The sequence below is a fragment of the Eleutherodactylus coqui genome, chromosome 10, assembly GCF_035609145.1.
Source record: "Eleutherodactylus coqui strain aEleCoq1 chromosome 10, aEleCoq1.hap1, whole genome shotgun sequence".
NCBI classification, from domain to species: Eukaryota; Metazoa; Chordata; class Amphibia; order Anura; family Eleutherodactylidae; genus Eleutherodactylus; species Eleutherodactylus coqui.
The window spans coordinates 137,988,029-138,011,932 of NC_089846.1; the positions used below are offsets into that span (position 1 = coordinate 137,988,029).

Consider the following 23,904-nt stretch of genomic DNA (forward strand, 5'->3'; position numbering starts at 1 on the left):
GACAGTAATGCCAGCTTGTAACCCAGGAGAAGAGGCAGCGGTGTCACCCGCAGGCGCTGATTGTCCTTCGTTGCAGCTAGTGGGATGCTTACCTAAGATGTGCCAGTGCGTGTGCCTTGCTAATGATGGTCTGTCCCAAGGTAATTGTTAGGGGAGTGACTGCCAGGTTCTTGCCCCCTATTTGGCCTTATAGTGCCACCTGGGAGCCTTAGATGCAGCCATGCATGCTGCCCCTGCTGTTCCTTATCCGTTTCTGTGGTGTTTCCCTGACTTTATGAGGTTTTCCGGTGTTTCACAAATCATCCGCTATACAGAGCAACAGTCAGCCTGAAAAATACTCGAGTCGCCCATTGACTTTAATGGGGTTCGTCACTCGAAACGAGCTCTCAAGTATTACGAAAAGCTCAACTCCAGTATCGAGCACCCGAGCATTTTGGTACTCGCTCATCTCTAGTGAAGACCTTTTAGAATATGATAGACAGGAAGGTGGGCCAATATATCATTGGCTAAGTTAGAACCACAGTGACGAGAGTGAAGGTCTACTGTAGTTACAAGATAATTCAAGTGATTGAGGAGTCTGAGAGAAAAGAGGAAGACGATGATCAGTGACCTGGCGGATGGATACAATCATACAAATCATTAATGCAGAAGTGAAGAGGAAACATCAGACATTGTTATTATGGGATATTTTATTTAGACATTTCTTGACATTTGAAAAATTATTCATAAAAAAGGCAATAAATCCGCACTGAGCGATAAATAAATAAAACAACATGGAATAATCTAAATACCGATACAAATATATAATACAGGAAATAATGGATAGAAATACATAAATAGGAATAAATATCATAGAATATTAATATCTCTCGGGCCGTTCTGCAGAGGAAAAGTTACTTTTCGTGAGTTTTCAAAGAGATCCAGAAAACTGATGACTGGAATAAACTTCTAGAGCAGCTCTTTCTTCTGTGTGCACAAAAATCACAGCGGGGGATTTCCTTCTTTATTCCTTATCAAGGCTTATTAGTGACCAATAATCCGAGGAAGAAGGTAACTGACTTGTGAAGTAAAACCTCCATAAAATGTACCTTCTTCAACTGAGCTTGGTGAGTGCAGAGCAGGCTCTAGATTTGTGGATTATTTATGAAGGTTCTTTGCAGCCTGATCTATATGTTCCCAAAGTGGAAGAGCATCCTCTAGACTTATGGATCTTCTGTAAAACTTCCTTGTAGTTTCTTCCCATGAGCCCAACATCCAACATCTTCTACCACTAATGAGATGAGGCTGAGTAACACGGCATCCTGAAGACACTGTGGAGATGCCTACAAAATAAGATGCAAAAGGCTTGGAAATTAAGTTGCAGTCTCTGATATCTACTCAAGTTTACCTGACATGGAAACCAGCTCTGATGTCATTATCTAAATCCTTAGGAGCGTCCATACAAGATGCAGATGTCTGCGTATTCTACATAAATTATAGGGATCCTCTTGGCACCTCTGACTGACTGTGGAGGCTCACATAATATGCTGTGCCATAATAGGGTTCATCCTGCTCCATTCAGCACTTTGAAGAAAGTTTCGTAGGTGCCAGAGCGCTCAATCACTGATCTGTCCTATGACATCGAGTACATGAGAAGTAGAGAGTCCTTGTATTCAATACACTTTAATTCTGTAGAGCTAATTATCCATCGTTATGACCACTTTTCACATGGTCTTAGGCACTTGTTATACCTCCATATTCCTTTACCAAGGTTTCAGAAGTCTATTTAGGACTCCAGTGATCCCTGCTACCTTCACCCTGAAATATTTGGTCTCCAACTCTTTGTAAATTGTGTCTGAGAAGTTAAATTTCCAGAATGACTCAGTTATATGTTTAATTATTTAAACAACAGTGAAGAGAACCTTCACATTTCTCATGTAGGACACTTACCTCGTCCATAAAATGCTGGAGATGGTGCAGCCATGGCTTCAGCTGCTTAGAGGGAATCGTATTGAATCCCGGGGACACTTTCTGTTAGAAGAAGAAGATGGTGACAAATGATGGGTAAGTAGGTTTCATACCTACCATCTAAGAGTGTAACATGTAAAAATTGGACATAAGTGGAAATGAGAAGAGTGTAACGTGTAAAACTTGGGCATAAGGAGCAAAGTTACTTACACAGATCATGAGATCATCTCTTAACTGAAGGAAGATCCTGAGTGACTGGGATCCAGGATCAGCAGCCCCAGATGTGGACATGTTTTCCAGAACATCAACTGTTACTGACACTCTTTTCAAGGTGAAGCTGAGACGATCGCTGGGCTGTTAGAGGGAACAATGAGGGTGAGGAGGGGTTCATGTTGTTGTATAAAGGTTGTTGGTAAGAGAAGACCGACCACTATGTACTTACCGTTAGATCACATACAGACGGCTTGTGTCTCATCATCCTTCTATAGCATTTAATGGCATCGGTGGACATGTTCTTCTCCTGTGGAGGGTTAGAGAAGCTTTATCTGATGTGGATTAAACAGTTTTTATGCATTCAAAATTAATAACTTCATTCCCCAATCCTTCAAGTAGAGTCTGACTATCAATGTCTACTGTTACCGGCTGATCAGAGGTTTAGAACCGCACTGAGGGCCTCATGTCATCATGGATGGTAACCAATGACTGCACATATAATGACGGTTATTTCGCCCTTCCACCATCCTAATATTAATGATATAACACATAATGTCTTGTACACTGTTTGTGTGTTTCCTGACTTTTGACTCAGCCTGCAGATCTGTAAATCAGAATCCTCCCAGTATACAATCTTCCTCCTTACATGCTCATTCTGCAGCTCCTTGATCACCGTCATGTCATCAGAAGATACTGATTTATATCTGGACATCCAGCAGGGTCTCCTGAGTGGATTTGCGGTCACTGCCAGAAGTAGAATACTGAAGACCACCAGTCTGATGTCCATGGCCGGAGTATCGGTGCCGATCTGGAGATCTCTCCTCTGCTGATCTCAACTTTGTTTTAAGTCTCCCCATATTTCTCCTTTTATATCTTAGTCTCCAGGAGAGAAATTCCATCATTTTCGTGATTTGGAAGTTTCTACTCCCTACGTTTAGAACTGAAGTAATTGCAGACAAGTGATAGCAGCCGTAGGAAGGAAGTCCTTACAACTATCAGTTTCCTTACTATACAGGTGAGTCGTCAGGTAAGTGGGAGGAGCCTGCCCCTTGTTACCTGACATTACCGTCTCACCTGTACAGTAAGAAAACTGAAAGTTATAAGGACTTCCTACGGCTGCTATCACTTGTCTGCAGTTACTTCAGTTGTAAATGTATAGAGAGGATTCCTCCACATCGCAGAAATGATGGAATTTCTCTCCTGGAGACTAAAATATAAAAGGAGAAACATGGGAAGACTTAAGATGGAGTTGAGATCAGCAGAAAAGGGATAGAAGACAATTGTGCAGTTGAGCATCTTCTGCTGGGTGTATATACAGAATATCGGAGCTGCAGACATTCACAGGATGGATTTATGTACAATAATCGTCTTATATGTAATAATGTCTTATACACAGGTTCACAGGAAGAGAAGAAAGTCTCCAGATCGGCACCGATACTCCGGCCATGGACATCAGACTGGTGGGCTTCAGTATTCTACTTCTGGCAGTGACCACAAATCCACTCAGGAGACCCTGCCGGATGTCCAGATATAAATCAGTATCTTCTGATGACATGACGGTGATCAAGGAGCTGCAGAATGAGCATGTAAGGAGGAAGATTGTATACTGGGAGGATTCTGATTTACAGATCTGCAGGCTGAGCCAAAAGTCAGGAAACACACAAAATATGTCCGATAATCTCATCCTTCCATTATAGACTCTATGTAAAAAATATCAAGCACATAAAAGAAGTTGTGGTTTTGCTGTACAATTCTGCATGCAGTTACATCTCAGGCAGATGTTACAAATGGTTACAGTTGTGGTGATTAGATGCACGGTCTTGCCACCTGAGGCGCTATAATTGGTTCCACCCTTGGTCTATAAAAAGGCCCTCAGACTGTCACATCAGCTTCATGCAATAACTGCAAACCACAATATAAAGTCTCTGGCAGTCTTCACACCACCAGATACAAGGCAACATAAACATAGGAGGAAAACCTTTCCTAAGGGGAACTAGAGGGTGACAACCCCTACCTACTAGTGGATGACCCGCCCCGATAAGGATGCATCCACCCTCGTGCCTGTGCCACATGCTAACCCTAGCAAATGACAAAGGAAAAAAACAACATAGGGGTTATGCTAATGATAGTTTTTTATGAGATGGTCTGCATTGACATGTATGCCCGGGATCCTTTCTATGGCCGGTATTTCTGCCAATGAACAATATTTTGTAGTGTGTTCCTCACATGGTGGGAGCTTATAATGCAACTAATCTCAAAATGAAGATCTCCATGCACTCTGACCGAGATCTGCGCGTGGACAAGTCTAGAATAAGTGCTCTGTTTGGTCGCACAGAAAACAATGTCTCTGAAATTGGAACCTGCCCTTCTCCCAGACCGCTCGGACACGGAACCTAACTGCACGGGTTCCTCTGCATTTGCCGATTCCCTAGAGAACTCAGGTTCTTGTTCCCGTGTTGTTCTCTCACACGCTGCCCAATGTGGATGGCCAATTCAAATAGCAAGGCACCGGCTGTGAAATGATCAGATCGTTTATTTAATTGTTAAGGCCAAAATTAAACTAGATCGTTCCATTGTGTCTCGGTCGCCCAACGCCAAACGTTTGCACAAAACTCCTCAATGGCAGATCCGCTCTGACGCAAAGCCCTGATCTTCCCCTCTGCCAATGACACCCTGTCCCGGTCATCGTAAATCAGTCCGAGAGCAGAAAAAAAAACTATCCACAGATGACAAAACCTCGGACATGAGGAAAAAGAAAAACCCCAAGCCTGCAGGTCTTCCTAAGATCTCTAATCACGATCCCCGCTCTCTGACTCTCATTACATGAAGAGATGGGGCACAATCTAGAATACAGTCTGCAGGATACCCCAATAGAAACAAACCTCCGTCTGTCCCCGAGAATGGTTATGGCGAGTCCAGCTTTGGTTCTTTCACTGAGCTTGACTGCACCAGTTGCTGCCGCTTAATTTCAGCAACCTCAATCACCAAGGCCCTGAACTGATTGGGCAAGGTCTCTATAGGATCCATAGTACTACACCAAAGATCCTATGGAAACTGCAGAATGAGCTTCAAAAGCATTAAAGCAAAGATCAGAATTGTCTCCAGGAAAATAAAGAGAACAAGCAACAAAAAGACTGAAATCACTGAGAATTCTGTCTGTGAGCGAGCACACTGGTCCGAGCTTGATGCTTGTTCGAGTATTAGGGTACCCGAGATGCTCGTTACTCGAGACGAACACCATGCGGTACTCGAGTCAATTTTATTTCCCTTACCCACATGTTAAGCGCCATTTTCTAGCCAATAAACATGCGGGGAAGGCATTACCACTTCCTGCTGTGACATGCCAGCCCTCTCCCTCCCACAGTAGTGAGTGGCTGGGCCGATCAGGTGACCGCCGAGTACTTAAACTGGTCCCGCCCGCGGCTCACCTCAGATGCATGCTGGCAGAGGTTAGGGTAAGTGCTGCTGCTGATATAGGGAATGTGTTAGATTTTATCCACAGAAAAAGCCAAAAATACAATACCTGAAGGTCTGCAAAGCAGACACGGTCGCCATAGGCACGATCGCCATAAGGCAGGCACAATCGCCACCGGCACAATCGCCGTAGGGCAGGCGCAATGGGCGCAAGCCCTGGAGATATGCAGTCAGCCAGACAATAATGTGGAGGAGCAGCTTGTTCCTGGCAGGCTAATATGCAGTCACCCACTCAACCCAACCCAGATTGGGGAGGAGTGACTGCATATACTGATAGCCTGCACATGTGAACGATACCAAAGATGCCAGCCATAGATGGGTGGTGACCCACCATACAGGATATCAACCCTGGCTGATATAACAGCGGGTTGCCCTGTATCTCTAAACTGGGCCACACTGGCTGACATCTTGGGCTCCCCCACCAACTAGCAAACTACATACAAAACTACTAATGCATACTAATAAAATGCGGGTGTTGGTACTGCATTTTGGCCAAAACGCATAGGCTGACGGGCCGCGCCGAGGCCACACTGCGTCCGTCAGTAACTACGCTAACTCACTATAAATTACATAAAATCACAGAGGTGAGGGAAAAAACAAAGACATTATTCACAGAAAAAGCCAAAAATACAATACCTGAAGGTCTGCAAAGCAGACACGGTCGCCATAGGCACGATCGCCATAAGGCAGGCACAATCGCCACCGGCACAATCACCGTAGGGCAGGCGCAATGGCCGTAAGCCCTGGAGATATGCAGTCAGCCAGACAATAAAGTGGAGGAGCAGCTTGTTCTTGGCAGGCTAATATGCAGTCACCCACTCAACCCAACCCAGATTGGGGAGGAGTGACTGCATATACTGATAGCCTGCAGGGAATGTGTTAGAGTAGGATTCTCTCTTCAAGGACCCCAACGGTCCTTCTTAGGGCTACTACTCATTGTGTGCATTACTGTTATAGCTGGCTGGGAGCAGTAGTGCAACATTTTTTTTTTAAGCATCTGGGCCTTTGCAGGCCATTACACCAATACTGTTCTGTGTCTGCAGTGCATTAGGCAGAGGTCTCAATGCTAAACAGTACTCTAATATTTCCTGGGCCATTGCAGCTCATTGCAGCTATACCGTTCTTAGTGTGCAGTGCCTTAGGCAGAGGGCTCACTCTCATCGCTAAATAGTATGCAAATATTTCCTGGCCCACTGCAGAACAGCATTTCACAGATACTATTCTCTGTGTTGGGTGAAGTTGCCGCAGTTACCAGCATTATCCACTGGCTTTATAGCTTTTTGCCACTCCACACAGCCTCCCTTATCTACAAGTCTCTGCGAGCGGTAAATTACTCCTGGGTATCAGCGCAAGACAGCATTTTAACTTTTTCTGGTCACAGCATAGAGCCTCCGCTATCTACAAATCTCTGTGTGCGGTACATTAGCCACAGTTCTCAGTGCTGTACAGTGGGGTAATTTATTTGGGCCCTGCTCTATCCTTAATCCAACATGATGAGGAGTAGGGGTAAGGGTCGAGGACGTGGACGTGGACGCGGGCGTCTAAGTGAGGGTGTGGGCACAGGCCGAGGTCCTAGGAAGAATGAATCACAGCGGGCTGCTGCGAGATTAGAAGAGAGGCACGTTTCTAGCTTCATATTACAATTTACGGGTCCACGTGGTAGACCTTCATTACAAGCAGAGCAGTGCAAGCAGGTCCTGTCGTGGATCGCAGATAATGCGTCCAGCAATGTGTCGAACCCCCAGTCTTCTACACAGTCCACTACTCCTGGCCTAGGGACAGCAATTCTGAATCCTCTAGCTGCTCCTCCTTCCTCCCAGCCTCGTCACTCCAGGAAAATGACATATTCTGAGCAGGCAGACTCCCAGGAACTGCTCTTGGGTCCCTGCCCTGAGTGGGAAAAAACAGTTCCTCACTCACCTGAGGAGTTTGTCGTGACCCATGCCCAACCTTTGGAAAGTTCCCGGAGTCAAGATGATGAGGCTGGGGACTTCCGGCAACTGTCTTAAGAGCTTTTTGTGGATGAGGATAATGAGACTCAGTTGTCTGTCAGTTAGATAGTAGTAAGGGCAGTAAGTCCGAGGGAGGAGCGCACAGAGAATTCAGAGGAAGAGCAGCTGGACGATGAGGTGAGTGACCCCACCTGGTTTGCTAAGCCTACTGAGGACAGGGCTTCAGAGGGAGAGGCAAGTGCAGCAGCAGGACAGGTTGGAAGAGGCAGTGGGGTGGCCCGGGGGAGAGGCAGGGCCAGACCGAAAAAGCCCCCAACTGTTTCCCACAGCACCCCCTCATGGCAAGCCTCCGTGCAGAGGGCTAGGTGTTCAAAGGTGTGGATGTTTTTTAGTGAGAGCGCAGACGACCGACGAACGGTGGTGTGCAACCTGTGCCGCACCAAGATCAGCCGGGTAACCACCACTACCTGGCACACAGATCCAATCCCTCTCCCAGGATGCACCCACACCCTCACCTCCACGGCCCTCCACGGCCTCTAGCAATGTCTCTCAGCGCAGCATTTAGCTGTAGCTAACACAAGCGTTGGAGCGAAAGCAGAAATACGCCGCCACCCACCCGCATGCACAAGCTTTAAATGTGCACAATGACAAATTAATCAGCCTGGAGATGCTGCCGTACAGGCTTGTGGAAATGGAGGTTTTCAAAACCATGATAGCCGCGGCGGTCCCACGCTACTTGGTCCATAGTCGCCACTATTTTTCCCAGTGTGCCGTCCCTGCTCTACAGCAGCACATCCCTGCAACATTAACCGTGCCCTCACCAGCACAGTTACTGGGAAGGTCCACTTAACGACGGACATGTGGACAAGTACTGGCGAGCAGGGACACTATATCTTTCTGACGGCACATTGGGTGAACTTGGTGGAGGCTGGGACTGAGTCAGATCCTGGGACCGCTCACATCCTACCCACAGCCAGAATAAAGGGTCCTACCTCGGTGCTGGTATCTGCGGCATATTATGCCACCTCCTCCAACCCCACCCCCTCCTCCTCCGCCACATCCTCTCTCAATTAAGAAGTGTGAGCACGTTGCCAGTATTCAGTAGCGCGCAGTGCGGCAGCACAGCGGTGGGCAAGCGTCAGCAAGCCGTGCTGAAACTAATCAACTTAGGTGACAAGAGGCACACGTCCCCTGAGCTCTTTTGCTGTACGCCCTGGAGGTGCTGACCTGCCCTACCGCTAGCGTCTTGTCAGAGAGGGTGTTTAGTGCTGCTGGGGGGATCATCACGGATAAGCGTACCCACCTGTAAACTGACAGTGCCGACATGCTTACCCTCATAAAGATGAACAAAGGCTGGATTTCCCCAGACTTCTCTTCTCCACTGGTGGAAAGCAGTGGATCCTAGAGATTCTTTTCGCTGCAACAGGAGAAAAATTGCATCCTCTATCACCCCAAAAAAGGGCAGAATTATCTTCGTCTATCCCTCTCAGATATTGTTACTCCTCCTCCTACTACCCTCCTAAAACAGCATGTTATCACACTGAACTGCTAATTTTTCTGTGGCCCAAAAGTCTCTGTTTAAAAGTTTTACAATTTTTAAAAGTTTTAAAAGTTTAACTTAAACCAATTGTTTCGGAGGCTGTCTCCAGGCTCTGTTACAAATGAAGCAAGAACAAGCTGTATCTATAAAAAATTTTTATGGGTTTAACCTGCCCTCTGAGTTCAGCAATTTTTCAGGGGTACACTTCTACTCTTGGTACGCCAATTTTTCTGGCCCTCACCTATACTGTTATCCAACTAATTTTTCCGGGCTTCGCCTATACTCTTGGTACACCAATGTTTCAGGGGTTCGCTTATACTCTTGCTACAGAAATGTTACAGGGGTACGCCTATACACTTGCTAGAGAAATGTTACAGGCGTCTGCCTATACACTTGCTGCTGAAATGTTACTGGGGTCCGCCTATACACTTGCTACTGAAAGGTTTGAGCGGTTCGACTGTACTCTTGCTACTGAAATGTTACTGGGGTCCGCCTATACACTTGCTACCGAAATGTTACAAGAGGCTGCCTATACACTTGCTAAAGAAATGTTTTATGGGCTCGCCTATGCTGTGGGTGCAAAAACGTTTCCCAGCATGGTGTTCAACTATCTGGCACAAATAAACCGAATAAATTCTTTGGGGACACATGGATTTCCCATTGCTATGTAAATCATGGCACATTGGGTCAACCAGGTGGAGGCTTGAACCGAGCCTGGCCCTGGGGTCGCTCACGTGCTTACCACACAGAGTATTGCGGGTCCTACCTCGGCCATGGTTTCTCAGGCTTCTTATGCCACCTTCCCCTCCTGCTTGGGGTCAGGGGATCAGCGCTGATCAACATGTATTTGCTCTTGTGTTACCATAGTTATCTGAGACACTGGTTTGGACCAATCAAAAGAAGCGTAACAGATTGGAGGCGACATTTACAGCTGTACTAGCATTCAAGTCCGCTTCATGCCCGCGATTGCTGAGGGTGTGGGCAGAGGCCGAGGTCCTGGGCGGGGTGAAACTCTGCCATGTGTGGGCACTCTGATTTCTTCATATTTAATACTGTCTTTGAGTTTCATGGGCTCGCCTATGCTGTGGATACACATAGATTTCCCATTGCAATGTTTTAGCTATCGGGCACAAATAAACTAAATGACTTGGGTAGGGTGCAGAATGCAGACGGCTTTCCCAGCACGGTGTTCAGCTATCTCATAGATACACCTAATGAATTGTTTGGGGACACATGGATTTCCCATTGCTATGTAACTCACGGTACATTGGGTCAGCTAGGTGGAGGCTGGGACTGAGCCTGGCCCTGGGCTCGCGCACGTGCTTCCCACACAGAGTATTGCGGGTGCTACCTCGGTGATGGTTTCTCGGGCTTATTATGCCACCTCCTCCTGCTCCTTGGGGTCTGGGGAACAGCGCTGGTCGGCATGTATTATCTCTCGTGTTTCGTGTTACCTCAGTTATCCGAGATACTGGATTGAAGCGTTCACAGGAAGCGTAACTGATTTAAGGAGACTTTCACAGGGTCACTGTATACCTGTGGTGGCTACTTTTGCGACACCTCCTGCTTCACACCAATCTTTGCTGCATTGTGGAGATGTGTAGAAGTACTGGCACCTGAGTCCCCTTCGTGCCCACGTTTGCGGCTCCTGACAATTTTGTGACGTAGGTGGCACAGGATTGGAATTATGATTGGATATCAATTTACCATCAATTTTCATCAGCTTTGTGGACTATCGCCCACACTTTCAAGGATGGTGGCTGCCAGGCCCTGCCAACCCTCTGCAGTGTGTGCCTCTGGTTCCTCCTCATCCAAGATGCACTTATAAATAGACATGAGGGTGGTGTGGCTATGAAGCAAGCATGTGGCATGAGGACAACTGAACGCTGCACAGGGAAAAATTTGTGTCCGCTGTGGACGCAGGCTCGTGCGGGGGGTTGGACAGCAATACCAGCATGTAAACCAGGAGACGAGGCAGCGGTGTCACCCGCAGGTGCTGATTGTCCTTCGTTGCAGCTAGTGTGGTGCTTTCCTAAGATGTGCCAGTGCGTGTGCCTTGCTAATGATGGTCTTTCCCAAGGTAATTGTTAGGGGGGTGACCGCCAGGTTCTTGCCCCCTATTTGGCTTTATAGTGCCACCTGGGAGCCTCAGATGCAGCCATGCTGTTACTTATCCATTTCTGTGGCGTTTCTAGGACTTTATGAGGTTCTCCGGTGTTTCACAAATCATCCTCTATGCAGAGCATCGGTCAGCCTGAAAAATACTCGAGTCGCCCATTGACTTTAATGGGGTTCGTCACTCGAAACGAGCTCTCGAGTATTACAAAAAGCTCGACTACAGTACCGAGCACCCGAGCATTTTGGTACTCGCTCATCTCTAGTGAAGACCTTTTAGAATATGATAGACAGGAAGGTGGGCCAATATATCATTGGCTAATTTAGAACCACAGTGACGAGAGTGAAGGTCTACTGTAGCTACATGATAATTCAAGTGATTGAGGAGTTTGAGAGCAAAGAGGAAGACGATGATCAGTGACCTGGCGGATGGATACAATCATACAAATAATTAATGCAGAACTGAAGAGGAAACATCAGACATTGTTATTATGGGATATTTTATTTAGACATTTCTTGACATTTGAAGAAATATTCATAAAAAAGGCAATAAATCCGCACTGAGCGATAAATAAATAAAACAACATGTAATAATCTAAATACCGATACAAATATATAATACAGGAAATAATGGATAGAATTACATAAATAGGAATAAATATCATAGAATATTAATATCTCTCGGGCCGTTCTGCAGGAGGAAAAGTTACTTTTCGTAAGAGAGATCCAGAAAACATTGATGACTGGAATAAACTTCTAGAGCAGCTCTTTCTTCTGTGTGCACAAAAATCACAGCGGGGGATTTCCTTCTTTATTTCTGATCAAGGCTTATTAGTGACCATTAATCCGAGGAAAAAGGTAACTGACTTGTGAAGTAAAACCTCCATAAAATGTACCTTCTTCAACTGAGCTTGGTGAGTGCAGAGCAGGCTCTAGATTTGTGGATTTTTTCTGAAGGTTCTTTGCAGTTCATTCTCATGAGCCCAACTTGGAAGTCCATGCAGGAGATTCCAAAAATGTTCAGTCTTCAAATTTGCTTGGAGAGTAAAAATCATCCCATGGATCTTCTGTGCAGCCTGATCTATATGTTCCCTAAGTTGAAGAGCATCCTCTAGACTTATGGATCTTCTGTGAAACTTCCTTGTAGTTTCTTCCCATGAGCCCAACATCCAACATCTTCCACCATTAATGATATGAGGCTGAGTAACATGGCATCCTGGAGACGTTGTGGAGATGCCTACAAAATAAGATGCAAAGGCTTGGTAATTAGGTTGTGGTCTCTGATATCTGCTCAAGTTTACCTGACATGGAAACCAGCTCTGATGTCATTATCTAAATCCCTAGGAGCGTCCATACAAGATACATTTGTGAGTACACTACATAAATGATAGGGATCCTCTTGGCACCTCTGACTGACCGTGGAGGCTCATACTAGTTAGCTGTGCCATAATAGGGTTCATCCTGCTCCATTCAGCACTTTGAAGGAAGTTTCATAGGTGCCAGTGTGCTCAATAACTGATCTCTCTTATGACATCTAGTACATGAGAGGTAGAGAGTCCTTGTATTCGATAGACTTCAATTCTGTAGAGTACATTTACTGTACAATCTAATTATCCATCGATATCACCAATGTAGCATATGGTCTTTGGCACTTGGTATATCCTCATATTCCTTTACCAAGGTTTCAGAAGTTTATCTAGGACTCCAATGATCCCTGCTACCTTCACCATGAAATATTTGGTCTCCAACTCTGAAAATTGTGTCTGAGAAGTGGAATTTCCAGAATTACTCAGAAAACAGTGAAGAGAACCTTCAGATTTCTCATGTAGGACACTTACCTCGTCCATAAAATGCTGGAGATGGTGCAGCCATGGCTTCAGCTGCTTAGAGGGAATCGTATTGAATCCCGGGGACACTTTCTGTTAGAAGAAGAAGATGGTGACAAGTGATGGGTAAGTAGGTTTCATACCTACCATCTATGAGTGTAACATATAACAATTGGACATAAGGAGCAAAGTTACTTACACAGATCATGAGATCATCTCTCAACTGAAGGAAAATCCTGAGTGACTGGGATCCAGGATCAGCAGCCGCAGATGTGGACATGTTTTCCAGAACATCAACTGTTACTGACACTCTTTTCAAGGTGAAGATGAGACGATCGCTAGGCTGTTAGAGGAACAATGAGGGTGAGGAGGGGTTCATGTTGTTGTCTTCTCAGATTTCTATTGGGATGTTAGTGGATTGTTTTGTATAAAGGTTGTTGGTAAGAGAAGACCGACCACTATGTACTTACCGTTAGATCACATACAGACGGCTTGTGTCTCATCATCCTTCTGTAGCATTTAATGGCATCGGTGGACATGTTCTTCTCCTGTGGACGGTTAGAGAAGCTTTATCTGATGTGGATTAAACAGTTTTTATGCATTCAAAATTAATACCTTCATTCCCCAATCCTTCAAGTAGAGTCTGACTATCAATGTCTACTGTTACCGGCTGATCAGAGGTTTAGGACCGCACTGAGGGCCTCATGTCATCATGGATGGTAACCAATGACTGCACATATAATGATGGTTATTTTGCCCTTCCACCATCCTAATATTAATGATATAACACATAATGTCTTGTACACTGTTTGTGTTTCCTGACTTTTGGCTCAACCTGCAGATCTGTAAATCAGAATCCTCCCAGTATTACAGTCTTCCTCCTTACATGCTCATTCTGCAGCTCCTTGATCACCGTCATGTCATCAGAAGATACTGATTTATATCTGGACATCCGGCAGGGTCTCCGGAGTGGATTTGCAGTCACTGCCAGAAGTAGAATACTGAAGACCACCAGTCTGATGTCCATGGCCGGAGTATCGGTGCCGATCTGGAGACTTTCTTCTCTTCCTGTGAACCTGTGTATAAGACATTATTACATATAAGATGATTATTGTACATAAATCCATCCTGTGAATGTCTGCAGCTCTGATATTCTGTATATACACCCAGCAGAAGATGCTCACCTGCACAATTGTCTTGTGTCTCTCCTCTGCTGATCTCAACTCCATCTTAAGTCTTCCCATGTTTCTCCTTTTATATTTTAGTCTCCAGGAGAGAAATTCCATCATTTTCCTGATTTGGAAGTTTCTTCTCTCTACGTTTAGAACTGAAGTAATTGCAGACAAGTGATAGCAGCCGGAGGAAGTCCTTACAACTATCAGTTTCCTTACTATACAGGTGTGATGTCAGGTAAGTGGGAGGAGCCTCACCCTTGTTACCTGACATTACCGTCTCACCTGTACAGTAAGAAAACGTAAAGTTATAAGGACTTCCTACGGCTGCTATCACTTGTCTGCAATTACTACAATTCTAAATGTATAGAGAGGATTCCTCCAGATCACGGAAATGATGGAATTTCTCTCCTGGAGACTTAAGATGGAGTTGAGATCAGCAGCAGAGAGACACAAGACAATTGTGCAGGTGAGCATCTTCTGCTGGGTGTATATACAGAATATCGGAGCTGCAGACATTCACATGATGGATTTATGTACAATAATCATCTTATATGTAATAATGTCTTATACACAGGTTCACAGGAAGAGAAGAAAGTCTCCAGATCGGCACCGATACTCCGGCCATGGACATCAGACTGGTGGGCTTCAGTATTCTACTTCTGGCAGTGACCGCAAATCCACTCAGGAGACCCTGCCGGATGTCCAGATATAAATCAGTATCTTCTGATGACATGACGGTGATCAAGGAGCTGCAGAATGAGCATGTAAGGAGGAAGATTGTATACTGAGAGGATTCTGATTTACAGATCTGCAGGTTGAGCCAAAAGTCAGGAAACACACAAAATGTGTCCGCTAATCTCATCCTTCCATTATAGACTCTATGTCAAAAATATCAAGCACATAAAAGAAGTTGTGGTTTTGCTGCACAATTCTGCATGCAGTTACATCTCAGGCAGATGTTACAAATGGTTACAGTCGTGGTGATTAGATGCACGGTCTTGCCACCTGAGGCGCTATAATTGGTTCCACCCTTGGTCTATAATAAGGCCCTCAGACTGTCACATCAGCTCCGTGCAATAACTGCAAACCACAATATAAAGTCTCAGGCAGTGTTCACACCACCAGATACAAGGAAACATAAACATAGGAGGAAAACCTTTCCTAAGGGGAACTAGAGGGTGACAACCCCTACCTACTAGTGGATGACCCGCCCCGATAAGGACGCATCCACCCTCGTGCCTGTGCCACATGCTAACCCTAGCAAATGACAAAGGGAAAAACAACATAGGGGTTATGCTAATGATAGTTTTTTATGAGACGGTCTGCATTGACATGTATGCCCGGGACCTTTTCTATGGCCTGTATTTCTGCCAATGAACAATACTTTGTAGTGCGTTCCTCACATGGTGGGAGCTTATAATGCAACTAATCTCAAAATGAAGATCTCCATGCACTCTGACCGAGATCTGCGACGTGGACAAGTCTAGACTAAGTGCCCTGTTTGGTCGCACAGAAAACAATGTCTCTGAAATCGGAAACTGCCCCTCTCCCAGACCGCTCGGACACAGAACCTAACTGCATGGGTTCCTCTACGTTTGCCGATTCCCTAGAGAACCCAGGTGCTTGTTCCTCGTGTCGTTCTCTCACACGCTGCCCAATGCGGATGGCCAATGCCATGGCATCATTCAAATAGATAGGCGCCGGTTGTTAAATGATCAGATCGTTTATTTTATTGTTAAGGCCAAAATTAAACTAGATCGTTCCATTGTATGTCGGTCGCCCAACACCAAAATTTTACACAAAACTCCTCAATGGCAGATCCACTCTGACGCAAAGCCCTGATCTTCCCCTCTGCCAATGACACCCTGTCCCGGTCATCATAAATCAGTCCGAGAGCAGAAAAAAAACTATCCACAGATGACAAAACTTCGGACATGAGGAATAAGAAAAACCCCAAGCCTGCAGGTCTTCCTAAGATCTCTAATCACGATCCCCGCTCTCTGACTCTCATTACATGAAGAGATGGGGCACAATCTAGAATACAGTCTGCAGGATACCCCAATAGAAACAAACCTCCGTCTGTCCCCGAGAATGGTTATGGCGAGTCCAGCTTTGGCTCTTTCACTGAGCTTGACTGCACCAGTTGCTGCCGCTTAATTTCAGCAACCTCAATCACCAAGGCCCTGAACTGATTGGGCAAGGTCTCTATAGGATCCATAGTACTACACCAAAGATCCTATGGAAACTGCAGAATGATCTTCAAAAGCATTAAAGCAAAGATCAGAATTGTCTCCAGGAAAATAAAGAACACAAGCAACAAAAAGACTGAAATCACTGAGAATTCTGTCTGTGAAGACTTTTTAGAATATGATAGACAGGAAGGTGGGCCGTTATATCATTTAGAACCACAGTGACGAGAGTGAAGGTCTATTGTAACATAGTAACATAGTAGGTTAGGCTGACTGAAGGCAATGTCCATCTAGTTCAGCCTGTTTCAACCCCCTTGTTGATACAGGGGAAGGCAAAAAGCCTCAAGAGGCAGAAGCCAATTAGCCCATTTGGGGGAAAAATTCCTTCCCGACTCTATAATGGCAATCGGAATAATCCCTGGATCAACATTTGATAGTTCCTACCTGAATGTAAGACCCTCAACAATAACACGCTGGTCACCTAATGTCTGTATCCTGTAATATCCTTCTGCTCTAGAAAGGCATCTAGTCCCCTCTTAAACTCCTCTATAGATTCTGCCATCACCACGTCCTCAGGCAGAGAGTTCCACAGTCTAACTGCTCTTACAGTAAAGAACCCCCTTCTGTGTTGGTGATGAAACCTGCTTTCTACTAGACGTAGCGGATGCCCTCTTGTTACCGTCGCACTCCTGGGTATAAGCAGATCATGGCAGAGATCCTTGTATCGTCCCCTCATGTATTTATACACAGTTATTTGGTCGCCCCTTAACCATCTTTTTTCCGGGGCAAATAATCCCAGTTTTGGTGCCTCTCTGGGTATTCCAGTCCTCCCATTCAGTTTATTAGTTTAGTTTCCCTTCTTTGAGCCCCCTCAAGCACTGCAACATCTTTCCTGAGCACCGGTGACCAGAACTGTGCGCAGTATTCCATGTGGGGCCTGACAAGTGCCTTATATAGTGGGGGGATAATGTTCTCGTCCCTCGCCCCTATACCTCTTTTAATGTACCCTAAGACGTTATTAGCTTTTGCAGCAGCTGACTGGCATTGGTTGCTCCAGTTAAATCTACAATCCACTAGTACCCCCAGGTCTTTTTCCATATCACTTTTCCCTAGCAGTACCCCATTTAGTGTATATTGGTGACATCCGTTTCTCCTGCCCATGTGCAGAACCTTACATTTATCTATATTAGAGATGAGCGAGTATACTCGTCCGAGCTTGATGCTCGTTCGAGTATTAGCGTGTTCGAGATGCACGTTACTCGTGACGAACACCACGCGATGTTCGAGTTACTTTCACTTTCATCTCTGAGACGTTAGCGCGCTTTTCTGGCCAATTGAAAGACAGGGAAGGCATTACAACTTCCCCCTGCGACGTTCAAGCCTTATACCACCCCCCTGCAGTGAGTGGCTGGCGAGATCAGGTGTCACCCGAGTATATAAATCGGCCCCTCCCGCGGCTCGCCTCAGATGCGTTCTGACATAGAGGAGGGAAAGTGCTGCTGATGCTGGAGCTGCTATAGGGAGAGTGTTAGGAGTATTTTAGGCTTCAAGAACCCCAACGGTCCTTCTTAGGGCCACATCTAACCGTGTGCAGTAGTGTGGAGGCTGCTTTTTGCAGTGTTGCACATTTTTTTTTTTTTTGTATATCGGCCGTGCAGAGCATTGCGCCCTGCAGTAATTATACATACTCCAGGGCCAGTAGTGGTGGTGAGGCAGGGACAGAAGACATATATTTATTGAATATAGGCAGTGGGCCTTTCCAAAAACATTTGGGAAAAAAAATCTATTTGGGCTGCCTGTGACTGTCCTCAGTGTACTGGGTCTGTGCTGGGTGTAGTTGTCCTCCTAATTCATACGCAGCCAGCTAAGTGTTACAGCAGGCTTGTGCAAAATTATTTCCTGGCGTTCCGTAAGCGAAGTCAGCCTCCAACCACAGGCCAATAAGCGGCACATTTAATTACAGCGTTCTGTTTCTGCACTACTGGTAATACACCATGCTGAGGGGTAGGGGTAGGCCTAGAGGACTTGGACGCGGGCGAGGACGCGGAGGCCCAACTCAGGGTGTGGGCACAGGCCGAGCTCCTGATTCAGGTGTATCGCAGCCGACTGCTGCGGGATTAGGAGAGAGCCACGTTTCTGGCGTCCCCACATTCATCTCACAATTAATGGGTCCACGCGGGAGACCTTTATTAGAAACTGAGCAGTGTGAGCAGGTCCTGTCGTGGATGGCAGAAAGTGCATCCAGCAATCTATCGAACACCCAGAGTTCTGCGCCGTTCACTGCTGCAACTCTGAATCCTCTGGCTGCTGCTCCTCCTTCCTCCCAGCCTCCTCACTCCATTACAATGACACATTCTGAGGAGCAGGCAGACTCCCAGGAACTGTTCCCGGGCCCCTGCCCAGAATGGGCAGCAAGGGTTCCGAATCCTCTCCCACTAGAGGAGTTTGTCGTGACCGATGCCCAACCTTTGGAAAGTTCCCGGGGTCCGGGGGATGAGGCTGGGGACTTCCGGCAACTGTCTCAAGACCTTTCAGTGGGTGAGGAGGACGATGACGATGAGACACAGTTGTCTATCAGTGAGGTAGTAGTAAGGGCAGTAAGTCCGAGGGAGGAGCGCACAGAGGATTCGGAGGAAGAGCAGCAGGACGATGAGGTGACTGACCCCACCTGGTTTGCTACGCCTACTGAGGACAGGTCTTCAGAGGAGGAGGCAAGGGCAGCAGCAGGGCAGGTTGCAAGAGGCAGTGCGGTGGCCGGGGTAGAGGCAGGGCCAGACCGAATAATCCACCAACTGTTTCCCAAAGCGCCCCCTCGCGCCATGCCACCCTGCAGAGGCCGAGGTGCTCAAAGGTCTGGCAGTTTTTCACTGAGAGTGCAGACGACCGACGAGCAGTGGTGTGCAACCTTTGTCGCGCCAAGATCAGCCGGGGAGCCACCACCACCAGCCTCACCACCACCAGCATGCGCAGACATATGATGGCCAAGCACCCCACAAGGTGGGACGAAGGACGTTCACCGCCTCCGGTTTGCACCGCTGCCTCTCCCCCTGTGCCCCAACCTGCCACTGAGATCCAACCCCCCTCTGAGGACACAGGCACTACCGTCTCCTGGCCTGCACCCACACCCTCACCTCCGCTGTCCTCGGCCCCATCCACCAATGTCTGGCAGCGCACCGTCCAGCCGTCGCTAGCGCAAGTGTTGGAGCGCAAGTATGCCGCCACGCACCCGCATGCTCAAGCGGTAAACATGCACATAGCCAAATTTATCAGCCTGGAGATGCTGCCGTATAGGGTTGTGGAAACGGAGGCTTTCAAAAGTATGATGGCGGCGGCGGCCCCGCGCTACTCGGTTCCCAGTCGCCACTACTTTTCCCGATGTGCCGTCCCAGCCCTGCACGACCACGTCTCCCGCAACATTGTACGCGCCCTCACCAACGCGGTTACTGCCAAGGTCCACTTAATAATCTTTACACTTAACAACGGACACGTGGACAAGCACAGGCGGGCAGGGCCACTATATCTACCTGACGGCACATTGGGTGAATTTAGTGGAGGCTGGGACAGAGTCAGAGCCTGGGACCGCTCACGTCCTACCCACCCCCCGAATTGCGGGCCCCAGCTCGGTGGTGGTATCTGCGGCGGTGTATGCTTCCTCCACTAAACCACCCTCCTCCTCCTCCGCAACGTCTGTCTCGCAATCAAAATGTGTCAGCAGCAGCACGTCGGCAGCAGTCGGTGTCGCGCGGCGTGGCAGCACAGCGGTGGGCAAGCGTCAGCAGGCCGTGCTGAAACTACTCAGCTTAGGAGATAAGAGGCACTCGGCCCACGAACTGCTGCAGGGTCTGACAGAGCAGACCGACCGCTGGCTTGCGCCGCTGAGCCTCCAACCGGGCATGGTCGTGTGTGACAACAGCCGTAACCTGGTGGCGGCTCTGCAGCTCGGCAGCCTCACGCACGTGCCATGCCTGGCCCACGTCTTTAATTTGGTGGTTCAGCGCTTTCTGAAAAGCTACCCATGCTTGTCATACCTGCTCGGAAAGGTGCGCCGGCTCTGCGCACATTTCCGCAAGTCCCACACGGACGCTGCCACCCTGCGCACCCTGCAACATCGGTTTCATCTGCCAGTGCACCGACTGCTGTGCGACGTGCCCACACGGTGGAACTCTACGCTCCACATGTTGGCCAGGCTCTATGAGCAGCGTAGAGCTATAGTGGAATACCAACTCCAACATGGGCGGCGCAGTGGGAGTCAGCCTCCTCAATTCCTTTCAGAAGAGTGGGCCTGGTTGGCAGACATCTGCCAGGTCCTTGGAAACTTTGAGGAGTCTACCCAGATGGTGAGCGGCGATGCTGCAATCATTAGCGTCACCATTCCTCTGCTATGCCTCTTGAGAAGTTCCCTGCAAAGCATAAAGGCAGACGCTTTGCGCTCGGAAACAGAGGCGGGGGAAGACAGTATGTCACTGGATAGTCAGAGCACCCTCCTGTCTATATCTCAGCGCGTTGAGGAGGAGGAGGAGGAGCATGAGGAGGATGAGGAGGAGGGGGAAGAGACAGCTTGGCCCACTGCTGGGGGTACCCATGCTGCTTGCCCGTCATCCTTTCAGCGTGTATGGCCTGAAGAGGAGGAGGAGGATCCTGTAAGTGATCTTCCTAGTGAGGACAGCCATGTGTTGCGTACAGGTACCCTGGCACACATGGCTGACTTCCTGTTAGGATGCCTTTCTCGTGACCCTCGTGTTACACGCATTCTGGCCACTACGGATTACTGGGTGTACACACTGCTCGACCCACGGTATAAGGAGAACCTTTCCACTCTCATACCCGAAGAGGAAAGGGGTTCGAGAGTGATGCTATACCACAGGACCCTGGCGGACAAACTGATGGTAAAATTCCCATCCGACAGTGCTAGTGGCCGAAGGCGCAGTACCGAGGGCAAGGTAGCAGGGGAGGCGCAGAGATCAGGCAGCATGTACAGCACAGGCAGGGCAACACTCTCTAAGGCCTTTGACAGCTTTCTGGCTCCCCAGCAAGACTGTGTCACGGCTCCTCAGTCAAGGCTGAGTCAGTGGGAGCACTGTAAAAGGATGGTGAGGGAGTACGTAGCCGATCGCACGACCGTCCTCCGTGACGCCTCTGCCCCCTACAACTACTGGGTATCGAAGCTGGACACGTGGCCTGAACTCGCGCTGCATGCCCTGGAGGTGCTTGCTTGTCCTGCGGCTAGCGTCTTGTCAGAGAGGGTGTTTAGTGCAGCTGGGGGAATCATCACAGATAAGCGTACCCACCTGTCAACCGACAGTGCCGACAGGCTTACACTCATCAAGATGAGCAAAGCCTGGATTTCCCCAGACTTCTGTTCTCCACCAGCGGACAGCAGCGATACCTAAACAATACGTAGGCTGCACCCGCGGATGGAAGCATTGTTCTCTATCACCATCCAAAACGGGGACATTTCTGCTTCATCAATCTGTGTATAATATTCCTCCTCCTCCTCCTGCTCCTCCTCCTGAAACCTCACGTAATCACGCTGAACGGGCAATTTTTCTTAGGCCCACAAGGCTCAGTCATATAATTTTTGTAAACAATGTTTATACGTTTCAATGCTCATTAAAGCGTTGAAACTTTCACCTGAACCAATTTTTATTTTAACTAGGCTGCCTCCAGGCCTAGTTACCAATTAAGCCACATTAACCAAAGCGATTAATGGGTTTCACCTGCCCTCTTGGTTGGGCATGGGCAATTTTTCTGAGGTACATTAGTACTGTTGGTACACCAATTTTTGGGGGGCCCTCGCCTACAGTGTAATCCAATTAATTTTTTGCCCACCTGCATAAAAGCTGACGATACATCAGCTGTGTTGGGCACTGCAATGGGATATATTTATGTACCGCCGGTGGCTTCCTGGCACCCACCCATGCTGTCGGTCCACAGGGAGTTGTAACTGCATGTGTCTACTTCTAAAGAACCCCAGTCTGACTGGGGCATGCAGTGTGGGCCGAAGCCCACCTGCATTAAACATGACATTACCTCAGCTGTGATGGGCAATGCAATGGGATATATTTATGTACCACCGGTGGCTTCCTGGCACCCACCCATGCTGTGGGTCCACAGGGAGTTGTAACTGCATGTGTCCACTTCTAAAGAACCCCAGTCTGACTGGGGCATGCAGTGTGGGCCGAAGCCCACCTGCATTTAATCGGACGTTACCTCAGCTGTGATGGGCACTGCAATGGGATACATTTATGTACAGCCGGTGGGTTCCAGGGAGCCACCCATGCTGTGGGTGCACACGGAATTCCCATTGCGGAGTTGTACCTGCCTGTGACTATTTATAAAAAAACGCGGTCTGACTGGGGCATGCAGACACCTTGACAGAATGAATAGTGTGTGGCACATAGGTTCCCCATTGCTATGCCCACGTGTGCAGCTCCTGATGGCTGTGGCACAGGATTATATTTCTCATTGCTTCTGTACAGCATTGTGGGCTATTGCCCCGCCCCTTTTAAAGAGGGTCGCTGCATAGCCGTGCCAACCCTCTGCAGTGTGTGCCTGTGGTTCCTCCTCATGGCAGACGCACTTATAAATAGACATGAGGGTGGTGTGGCATGAGTGCAGCTGAAGGCTGCGCAGGGACACTTTGATGTGCGCTGTGGACACTGGGTCGTGCGGGGGGGGGGGGGGTTGGGCAGCATGTAACCCAGGAGAAGTGGCAGCGGAGTGTCATGCAGGCAGTGATTGTGCTTTGTTGTAGCTAGTGTGGTGCTTAGCTAAGGTATGCCATGCTAATGAGCGCTTTTCAGAAGTAAAAGTTGTTGGGAGGGGGGGGGGGGGCCCACTCTTGCCGCTATTGTGGCTTAATAGTGGGACCTGGGAACTTGAGATGCAGCCCAACATGTAGCCCCTCGCCTGCCCTATCCATTGCTGTGTCGTTCCCATCACTTTCTTGAATTGCCCAGATTTTCACAAATGAAAACCTTAGCGAGCATCGGCGATATACAAAAATGCTCGGGTCGCCCATTGACTTCATTGGGGTTCGTTACTCGAAACGAACCCTCGAGCATCGCGATAATTTCGTCCCGAGTAACGAGCACCCGAGCATTTTGGTGCTCGCTCATCTCTAATCAATATTGAACTTCATTTGCCATTTTTCTGCCCAAGCCCCCGGCTTATCTCAGTCCGTTTGTAGCCGCACATTGCCCTCCGTTGTAGCTACATGATAATTCAAGTGATTGAGGAGTTTGAGAGAAAAGAGGAAGACGATGATCAGTGACCCGGCGGATGGATACAATCATACAAATCATTAATGCAGAAGTGAAGAGGAAACATCAGACATTGTTATTATGGGATATTTTATTTAGACATTTCTTGACATTTAAAAAAATATTCATAAATAAACCAATAAATCCGCACTGAGCGATAAATAAATAAAACAACATGTAATAATCTAAATACCGATACAAATATATAATA

At 47.6% G+C, this 23,904-nt stretch overlaps 2 protein-coding genes across 2 annotated transcripts; both read right to left on the bottom strand.

Moving 5' to 3' along the window:
• Positions 1 to 1,202: 1,202 nt before the first annotated feature.
• Positions 1,203 to 2,947, bottom strand: LOC136581151 (interferon lambda-2-like). The gene is made up of 6 exons (XM_066582134.1): positions 2,807 to 2,947; positions 2,390 to 2,467; positions 2,158 to 2,301; positions 2,065 to 2,067; positions 1,930 to 2,010; positions 1,203 to 1,322 (listed from the first exon to the last, which is right to left on the bottom strand). The coding sequence occupies exons 1-6, from the start codon at positions 2,945 to 2,947 to the stop codon at positions 1,203 to 1,205; spliced, it is 567 nt and encodes a 188-aa protein (XP_066438231.1).
• A 9,411-nt stretch (positions 2,948 to 12,358) lies between these two features.
• Positions 12,359 to 16,460, bottom strand: LOC136581152 (interferon lambda-2-like). Its single transcript, XM_066582135.1, has 8 exons — positions 16,368 to 16,460; positions 14,853 to 15,050; positions 14,517 to 14,524; positions 13,954 to 14,143; positions 13,538 to 13,615; positions 13,267 to 13,410; positions 13,080 to 13,160; positions 12,359 to 12,478 (listed from the first exon to the last, which is right to left on the bottom strand). Exons 1-8 carry the CDS (start codon positions 16,458 to 16,460, stop codon positions 12,359 to 12,361), a joined length of 912 nt encoding a protein of 303 aa, XP_066438232.1.
• Positions 16,461 to 23,904: the final 7,444 nt, after the last annotated feature.